This window comes from Lasioglossum baleicum, chromosome 18 (assembly GCF_051020765.1).
Source record: "Lasioglossum baleicum chromosome 18, iyLasBale1, whole genome shotgun sequence".
Lineage (NCBI taxonomy): Eukaryota > Metazoa > Arthropoda > Insecta > Hymenoptera > Halictidae > Lasioglossum > Lasioglossum baleicum.
The window spans coordinates 9,384,394-9,393,374 of record NC_134946.1 but is presented as its reverse complement, the minus strand read 5'-3'; the positions used below and the strand labels follow the sequence as shown (position 1 = coordinate 9,393,374).

At 32.8% G+C, this 8,981-nt stretch overlaps 3 protein-coding genes across 5 annotated transcripts; 1 reads left to right on the top strand and 2 right to left on the bottom strand.

The window, feature by feature from the left end:
* Positions 1-1,964: 1,964 nt before the first annotated feature.
* Positions 1,965-4,304, bottom strand: Max (MYC associated factor X). Of its 3 annotated transcripts, XM_076442353.1 has the most exons (5): positions 4,202-4,304; positions 3,878-4,096; positions 3,763-3,822; positions 2,956-3,190; positions 1,965-2,878 (listed from the first exon to the last, which is right to left on the bottom strand). In XM_076442353.1, the coding sequence occupies exons 2-5, from the start codon at positions 3,914-3,916 to the stop codon at positions 2,685-2,687; spliced, it is 528 nt and encodes a 175-aa protein (XP_076298468.1). In that variant the 5' UTR covers positions 3,917-4,096; positions 4,202-4,304; the 3' UTR covers positions 1,965-2,684. The 3 variants fall into 3 exon arrangements, with proteins under 3 accessions (XP_076298468.1, XP_076298467.1, XP_076298469.1); XM_076442352.1 differs by having other exon boundaries at positions 3,878-4,259; XM_076442354.1 differs by having other exon boundaries at positions 1,965-2,866; positions 3,878-4,254.
* A 428-nt stretch (positions 4,305-4,732) lies between these two features.
* On the top strand, positions 4,733-5,985 carry LOC143217783 (iron-sulfur cluster assembly 2 homolog, mitochondrial). Its single transcript, XM_076442355.1, has 3 exons — positions 4,733-5,265; positions 5,458-5,676; positions 5,757-5,985. The coding sequence occupies exons 1-3, from the start codon at positions 5,147-5,149 to the stop codon at positions 5,929-5,931; spliced, it is 513 nt and encodes a 170-aa protein (XP_076298470.1). The 5' UTR covers positions 4,733-5,146; the 3' UTR covers positions 5,932-5,985.
* Positions 5,986-6,371: 386 nt separating this feature from the next.
* Positions 6,372-8,259, bottom strand: LOC143217780 (uncharacterized). Its single transcript, XM_076442351.1, has 5 exons — positions 8,152-8,259; positions 7,141-7,989; positions 6,921-7,067; positions 6,599-6,832; positions 6,372-6,529 (listed from the first exon to the last, which is right to left on the bottom strand). Exons 1-5 carry the CDS (start codon positions 8,212-8,214, stop codon positions 6,503-6,505), a joined length of 1,320 nt encoding a protein of 439 aa, XP_076298466.1. The 5' UTR covers positions 8,215-8,259; the 3' UTR covers positions 6,372-6,502.
* Positions 8,260-8,981: the final 722 nt, after the last annotated feature.

The following is an 8,981-nucleotide window of genomic DNA, read 5'->3' as shown; positions in this document are numbered from 1 at the left end:
TAACGTGCACATTCGTTTGCAGTTTCGTTTGAAAACGAAATCATTTCGATTTTTTATTATTATACAAAAAAAACAAAACAAAACAAAACGCTATCTCATTTGTTTTGTAAAGGCGACCTTAGTACTTTTATCTCATTTGTCAAACGTGAACGCTCTTATTGCACGATTTTTTTCATTATCGACACTTCACACTGTATAGTCTTATTAATTAAAGAATAAATAATAGCAAAGTGTCATTTACTAAAATCTAACTGCCTAACAATTATTGTACAAGTTGAAGATTGATTAATATATGAATACGAATTGTGGCTGCACAAAACTACCCTCCAATTTATAAGGTTATATATGGATTCATAAAAAATTGGAAATTTTGAGAAGTAAAACGGAATTTCCCGAAGAAATAAGGAAAAATGGAGCTCACTGACAAAGGTGATCTTTCTATGGCAATGTCCGAATTTTCAATGGTGCTCACACAATTCGTAGGTGCAATAGTACGTATGGGACAATGTGCGGACAATTACATGGATCAACATTTACAACAAATAGACGCTGAAAAATTTGAAACCAATAAAAATGCGTTTACTCGGAATAATAATATTGCAAACGTAGATTTTAACAATCAATTCGTGTTATGGTTGACAAACTGGAAACACTACATAAAGGAAGTGGAGTTTTTTGGCCGAGTAAGTTTCAAATTGAAATTTAATAAAGAAAACATGAATATATAATTCATTCTTGATATTATTTTTTAAACAGAGATTATCGTGGAAGTTGATCAGAGATTTCAACGATCACTTATACATTTTTCGATCGCCAATCATACGAGAGGATCGTGAAATTAGTTTGCCAATATGCAACATTACATTTCCAGAGGATAAATTAAACAATCTCACTCATGCAATGCCTAAGAAAAGAAATAACGCTATCGTTAAAACAAACAGATGCAGACGAAATCGTATACGTAACGTCTGCGGGCAATTGTAACGAAAAATTCGCTAAATAAACAAATCGGAGAATTAGTTTTCGTGCGTACTAATTAACTTTGTTAAAGCGACAAGCGAAGAATCTATTTCAAAATACAAATTTATTAGCGCGTGCGTGATTACGTTGCGCAATGTAACGGCGCACGCGCGCTTGTTGAATTGACTCAAATTGAATAAAATTAACGAATGATGTCATTATACAGCTTTATAATAATAATCCTAGAGTAATAATTAAAATGTTTATAAGGACAAAAACACAAGCGAAAGAAAATAACTGCGTGAACCCTTTTTTGAATTTTTATTATCCTTACAATAATATTAAAATTTTTGTTAATATAATTAAACTCTTATTTAAACGATAAAATAAATTCTAAAGTTTTGTATTGCAATGGAGCACGTATGTATAGTCGATGAAATAATTACAGTGTTCGAAAGGTTTGTATATTAAGCAGTATGTACCTAATTTCTGTATATCGAACGGATAACCGTAAGAAATCGAAAAGTTTTCTACATGAAAGTCGTAACCGTCGAAATATTATAGAATTAATATAGCCACTTAAAACGGAATTCCAAAAATAACATTATATATTATCAATTATCCTACTAATGATGCATAATTACGTTCGATTATTAAACTATATAATGCTTCATGCACGGATATACACCAGCACGCCTATATACTTTTTGTATTCAGTTGAATGAGTAATAAGATAAATATCCGATTCCTATACCTATTATTTAATTGCATTGATATCAATTATTGAGACATGAAATGTATTTTTTCTCTCAAACTCATAAATATAACCTTTTGACTATATACAGTTGCTCGAATTAATATTCGGACGCTCTAAAAAAATTAACGAATGATATCATTATATAGCTTTATTACTTTTCTAGAATAGCTTAACTTAATAATAATCTTAGAGTAATTATTTAAATATTTATAAGGATAAACACAAGTGAGAGAAAATAACTGCGTGATCCCTTTTTTGAATTTTTATTATCCTTACAGTAATATTAAAATTTTTGTTAATATAATTAAACTCTTACTTAAACGATCAAATAAATTCAAAAGTTTTATATTGCAATTGAGCACGTATTTAGTCGATGAAATAATTACAGTATTCGAAAGGTTTGTGATTAAGCAGTATATGTATACCTATATAATTTCTGTAGTCGAACGGATAACTATAAGAAATCGAAAAATTTTCTACATGAAAGTCGTAACCGTCGGAATATTATGGAATTGATACAGTCACTTGAAACGGAATTACAAAAATAACATTATATTACCAATAAATCTAAAAAATAACAGAATCTGATAATATTATTATACAATATTAATTCTAGGAAAATGATTACTCGTTCTTGACAAAACAGTTCTAAACATTCTACAAATTTATAAATTCAATATTTTTAAAAGGCTGTCCCAAAGTGTGATACACAATGTATTTCTTCTTTTTATATCAATCTTTGAATAAGCATAACGCTACCTATACTTTGTACGCTTTTGTACACTGGCTCTAAGACATTCAATACTCCACTGAAACATTCATCTACCCTTTGATTTTCAGTGAACAAATGTCCTCATGTTTCATTTTTTATTTTTCCATGGGGGAGGGGGAATAAATATTTATATAGAATTCGGTCGTCATGAGAAAATAAGTTTTTAAGACAACAAAATTCGGGTTAAACCATTGGTCAATGATGGAGTCCTCCAACTTTTAGCTTTTTCGATGAACGCACAGTTCTGCTCGTTTCACTGTCCGAAGACTCGGATTCTGAATCATTATACCCTGACATTGGTACACCCTCAGACTTCGTAACTTCGCAGGTTTCGGCTGCGAAGTTCCCTGTTATTTTTGCTTTCTCCAGAGCTCGAACTGCAAACAATCCAGTGGATACGAATGTTCAATAGGTTTTATGTTCGATGTTATCCTATAAGTTTCAACGATAAAAATATAATATTTACTTTGAGACTCTAGAAGATTGTTTTGTCGCTTCAAGTCATCGATGTCTTGCTGATGAGAGGAGTTCTTGCGGCGCATAAACTGTATATATTCTGCAGCTTTTTTTAGTATTTGTGCTCTACTTACAACCTTTTCGCTCTGCAATGCAGGTACAGAATCTCGCAAGCTGGAGAAACTATCCTTAATATGATCTCTACGCTTACGTTCTAATGCATTGTGATGTGCTCGCTTTTCTGCCTAAAAGTAGAAATCAACATTCACAAAAACCATTACGAAGTGTAATTATATCTCAATTGTTGATTGACATTCCATTTACCGCAGTAAGCATTGAACTTCAATAGCATTCTACAAAGTTTAACCTTTTTGCTTTATACGAGTACAAAAATGAATTAGTAGGATAGAAATAAACAGATCGAAGTTTGATAGACGCTGTGTGAAAAAAAAACAATACAACCCAAGCAGTCAACTCGAGCACAATCCTTTTAGTTTCGTTTTTAAATCCTCAGTTTGTTTACAAACAACTGTACGTAAATACGGCCAGCTTTGAGAACAACACGGAGATCGCATATTTAAATTAATAACAATCAGATCGGATTCTTAGATTACGCTTGACTAATCATTAAACGAGTGGATTCTAATTTTTTTCCATGGTCTACGATTGTTTAGGTGCGAAATGTCGAACTAACCTCAAAAGTGTTCAATTCTGACACTCAGCGGATCGATTAAGCTCGTGTTGCTGATCGATTGATATGTGGAAATACGAAATAAGAAAGATGTAATTAAGTTCAAGATAATTGTGAGGGTCTTACTTGAGAATAATATTGGGTGTTATTCGAATGCCTCTGTCTAGAGTCGGAGTCGTCACCTTCCTGAAAAACGATGTCTTTAATAAGACTCATCGAAAGGGCACTTTTAAGGACTTACATCGCTCTCAATGTCGATGTCTCGATCATCGTCACTCATTATAATTTCCTTCGGTTGCCGGAGTAATTGGTAAACAAAAGCCTTTATCGAGTATTTGAGTAATACGTACACATGCACATATGTAGACTGTACAGTGAGTACAATCTATATTGTGCAAACAAAAACGTATACGATTCGACAGGAAAACATGGGTCGTCGAAATTTCCTCGAAACACTTTTCTGTAAACAAGCTCGCTTCAAGTATTTCCCTATAATTTCCTTACAACGTCGATAAAACTCAATATTACGCGTATAATATTAAAACAACATAAATAAAGATCTAACCTAATCTATCGAGAAGACATTTACAAACACGTCTGTGACGTCATCTACCATAAAACAACGGAGCTGCTAATATATACATATACTCTCTGGTACTATTTAGAGTAGGCTGTGATATTGTGTGTGTCTGTTTGTCCGGGGCGACGTAACCGCTAGAGCGGGCGCTGGTAGTCGCTCCAAAATATATTTTTCTTTATAAACTATTACTCTTCAAATTTTCATGAAGCTTTTTCGCACAATCTGTTCGTGTCTACTTGAACTATTCTTTAAAAACACTTCTGGAATTATTTCGTAAATTTTACGATTTTGATTGGACTTTAAAATAGGAGCAACGTAAATACATGTCTGGTCGTTTAATTATTCTGTGTCACCTAACAGCAAATTAGAAAATACGGAAATTTGCTTGTCGTTTAAAAACTTTAATATTGAATCATTGGTTCCCGTATTATTTATTTTTTTCTTAGTTTGCGTTTGTAATTTCCACCGCTAGTTGGCGCCAATATTCACTTATCAGTGGCTGCGAACAGATGAGCATCATTGTAATTTCAAGCTCACATTGGTTGCACGTTGCACCTTGCACCACCAAATCGTAGTGCAGTTTACAATAATCATTTAGTGTATATATACTGATATATACGTGTTATTTGTTCGACAAGTATTGATATCTATGTATATAGGAAAGGAAATATATTACCATGGAGCTAGTTAGAATCGACAATTTCATTACCAATAAATTATTTTCGTGAAATCGATTAAATTTCACATTTCTTTGCATGTGAAACAACGAGGAATTTTCATGAAGAAGTATAATAAATCTGCGTCTGTGGTCCGTAGCACCTAATGTAACTAGGACTTATTACTAAGGATTCACAACATTCGCAATGTTTTCAATAATTATTCTATGACTTTGGTGATAGATAGTGTTTGATAATATTCTCATTCGTATCTATGTACTATGATATTGTCGATTATTTTACGCTTGTCAGAAATATGGCGAAATTGAAATATACAATTTGGGGTCTCTCCTCTAATTTCGTCGCAAATCGATATTTTTCACGTTTATTGACGTAAGTATATTTTCATTGACATATTTTGTCGCAGTTTTTGCAATTGCAGAACGAGAAACTTTCATCATTTTGAATAATTAAAGACAGAACATTTACATTGTATTGGATCAACATTAACTGTTTGGAGTTAGTTTATAATAGCTGTGATCCTATATTGTTAATAAATTAATTTGAAATGACTTTCATTATCAGGTCGCCATGGTATAATGTATCTACAGCTTCGTCAAAAGAAATGTCTATTGCAGCTGCCGTTAAGCCAAAAAGTGGCATCATTATTACAGATAGTTGTGTCAAACGCTTGAAGGAAATTACAGACGACAATGCTTATTTGAGGGTAACAGTGGAAGGCGGAGGTTGCTCAGGTTTTCAATATAAATTTGACTTGGATACAAATATAAACGAAGATGACAAGTAAGCTTATAAAGAAAAAGTAGAAGATATTTCTAGTATGATATTTTTGTTATAGAAGTCAATTAGATAATATTTTACAGGGTATTTCAAAAAGACGGTGCCAAAGTGGTTATAGATGCTACATCTTTAGAATACATTAAAGGAGCGACAATAGAATATCATACGGAATTAATACGTTCTGCGTTCAGGATAACAAATAATCCTTTAGCAGAACAAGGTTGTAGTTGTGGAGCCAGTTTTTCTATAAAAGTCTAATGGTTCCTTTGCACATAGAATATTGAAATTTAGAGGACAAGAATTTTATCTGCATCATGTTTATTAAATTTTTGGCCAAGTAATGGTAAAAATTGTTAACGCTTGTACTAGAGAAGCGTATTTTTGTTCTTTGCTCTATTACAATTGTTAGACACTGTATATTTAAGAATATTGTTATGTATATGCTTATACATTTTTATTTTATAACAATTAAAATACAAACAGAAGCTTTAATTCAGAATATAGAGGAACAAATTGTTCAATTAACATTGTAATAAACTCATTGTAAATATGTGTAAATGTTAATACCATATATTTTATGATTCTATGTAAAATGTAGGTTCTTGTATTATAAGTGTTCAAGAGAAACGAACATCAAGAATAATTCTTCTTTGAACTTGATAAATTATGTAACACTGATTTCATGAGGTTAACAAGGATAGGTTTGAAATTTGTAATTATTGTTTTATAGGTACATCGTATTTCGGTGAAATTAAAATTACCGACAATTCTGATTCATGTCTGTCGCTGATGGAATGTCAATAATAGTTAATTTGCAATCTAACTCATATCACTTCTGTTTTCCCTTTTTATTGTTCTGAAAATTATGAAATCACATACAAAATACGGAAAGTATTAACATCTCCATTTGTCAATGAACGTTTACCTTGTTTGCAAGTTCGAACTTGAGTTGTTGTATCTCTTCTGTTTGAGAAATAAGTTTGTCGTTCATGTTCGCTAAATGCTCGCTCATAGTACTCAGTTGAGCTTTGTAATTTCCTTCCTGTATTTCTTTGTCTTTCTGCAAAACGTTACAGTTCGAAAACGCTTCCGTAAGTGCAGACTCGCATTGTTTTCTCTTCGATTCGCTCGTGTCTAAATGAACTTGTAGAACTTCACTCTGAAAATGTATTTTGAAATAAAATATTTAGTTGCGTTCCTAACACAGTCCTTGCAGAAAAAGATACATGAAAAACCAAGTTAATTACATTAGCAGCCATAGCTAAATTTTTAACATGGTAAATATTTTTCTCAGTGATTAATTTGTCGATTTCTTCTAGAAAATACTCTCTGATCTTAGCTTCGCGAGCTTCTATCTCTTCCGGTATAGGAAAGGGTACTGTTAATCTTCCAATCTGTTGAAAAAATGCATTGATTAGATTACAGAATAAAGAACAAAAACTTGTATACACAGAATGTAGATGTTACCATATGATTTATCTTTGCTGGTTGCAAGGACTCGCTCTCCACTTGTTCATCGCTTAAATATTCTTTTTGTTCAATTTCATCATACTTTAATTTGAGTATGTGATACTGCGCTTTCCAATAATTCATTTCTTTTTCAAAGTCACATGATTTTGAGAAATCAAAATCATTACTATCTTCATGAGATTTTGGAGGTCTGCCCTCACCAATCGATTTCGATGATCTACGTGAAGCTAATGGCGATGGAACTGGAGACGACTCCATTTGACGATGATTAGAAAGTCCTATTCTGGTATCTAACTCGAATCCATCTCGTTTACCTTCGTTGCTAGACCATGAAACGGTTTCTTCTTGCTTTTGCTTCTCATTTAACTTCCTTTGTAAATCGTTTCTTTCTATTTCTAACTTGTCTATTGTATTTTGATACCGGCATTCTAATTCGACCTTAGATTTTTCACTGTGATCTAATTTATACTCCAACTGCTGTATCCTTTCGTTCAAGCTTTCAATCTCGCTATCTTTATCACTGATTTGAGACAATAATTGAGCATTCTCGACTATTTTCTTTTGAAACTCTTCATCCAAGATATGATTCGGTGGCGTGGGTATTTGGCTCTTGCTATCTGATACTTTATTCTTACCTTTCTTAGATTTATTTTGCGCTTTGTCCAGTTCCTCCTGCAATACGGTTATACGTTTGGTTAATTGTTGATTTCGAAAAGATAAACTATCTAATTCTTGATCGGCTCTTCGAAGTTCCACTTCTTTCTCCTTCAATTGTTCACGAATATCTGCATTACGCGTTTGTTCGTCGATCACAGCCTTTTTTAGAACATTTGCTTGAGCACGGATCTAAAATTTATATGAAATTTCTTGTAATTATCAAACATGAAACGAATATCAGAAAGCATTGAGTGATACATTGAGAGACACATAAGGGGCTAAATACACGATTGGCAAATGTTTAGATACCAATGTTATGCAAGTGCAGTGTTAAACCATTATTATCCTTACTTTTGAGTATTCTGTGGCAATTTTTTGGTATTTGGTCTGTAGTTGTCCGTTGACACCCTCCATAGTGTTGCTCCACTACCTTCTTCTACTCTAACGCGTTATTACAACCTTGAACAATAATTATTAAAACCAGCTCATTGTTATAATCTTTATCGCGGTACAGTGTTTGACAGGAAATACATACATATTTAGTATACAGCTACAGCGCCGTGAACACAAATGTCAAATGTCAATGAGACATTGCCGAAACTCAGTAGCTCATTATATTTGTAGAAAAAAAGCCGTATGTTTACATACTAAACTTCCGCCGAGGTATCGTAAACCAATGGCATGTATGAACAAAACGCCCACAACACAATATATATGTATTTCTACAGGAAGTTTTACTGTACATATATTCAGTGTTAATCTATCGTCAATTGTGAAGATATCTCATCGAAGAGAAGTTGGTTGTTAGTCGACGTTTCAAATCGAGCATTCCCGATTAACCTAAATTTTAAATCGGTGGTGCCATCTTGTGCTGAGCGAGTAAATTGGTATTTAAATGGTGGCGCCATTCTTGCGGCAGATTACGAAAACTTTGCGGACTTTCTGGCATTGCACCACAGACGAGATATAGGAATAGACCTGACACTCAATGTATTTTAATATTTTGGTGTACACCTCAGTTTGTAATTTCAAAACATTTCATAAACGAGGATTATTACCTTTCACTTTTTTATACATAAATGTTCCAAGAATCGATCTGTGAGAACAGAAATATGTTGAAAAGACTTTACTGTAAAAGATTAAATGGCAAGGTGGTCAAGGGAGTGCTTGTCCATATCGTT

Bases quoted from the DNA above. Each gene is read 5' to 3' on its own strand.
- Max (XM_076442353.1), bottom strand. From the start codon at position 3,916: ATGAGTGACGATGATCGAGACATCGACATTGAGAGCGAT. The intron at 3,191-3,762 runs GTAAGACCCTCA...TTCTACTTTTAG, and splicing joins ACACCCAATATTATTCTCAA to GCAGAAAAGCGAGCACATCA. The intron at 2,879-2,955 runs GTAAATATTATA...TCGTATCCACTG, and splicing joins CAATCTTCTAGAGTCTCAAA to GATTGTTTGCAGTTCGAGCT.
- LOC143217783 (XM_076442355.1), top strand. From the start codon at position 5,147: ATGTACTATGATATTGTCGATTATTTTACGCTTGTCAGAAATATGGCG. The intron at 5,266-5,457 runs GTAAGTATATTT...TTTCATTATCAG, and splicing joins TATTTTTCACGTTTATTGAC to GTCGCCATGGTATAATGTAT. The intron at 5,677-5,756 runs GTAAGCTTATAA...AATATTTTACAG, and splicing joins AATATAAACGAAGATGACAA to GGTATTTCAAAAAGACGGTG.
- LOC143217780 (XM_076442351.1), bottom strand. From the start codon at position 8,214: ATGGAGGGTGTCAACGGACAACTACAGACCAAATACCAAAAAATTGCC. The intron at 7,990-8,151 runs GTAAGGATAATA...TATAAATTTTAG, and splicing joins TTGCCACAGAATACTCAAAA to ATCCGTGCTCAAGCAAATGT. The intron at 6,530-6,598 runs GTAAACGTTCAT...CATAATTTTCAG, and splicing joins AGTTCGAACTTGCAAACAAG to AACAATAAAAAGGGAAAACA.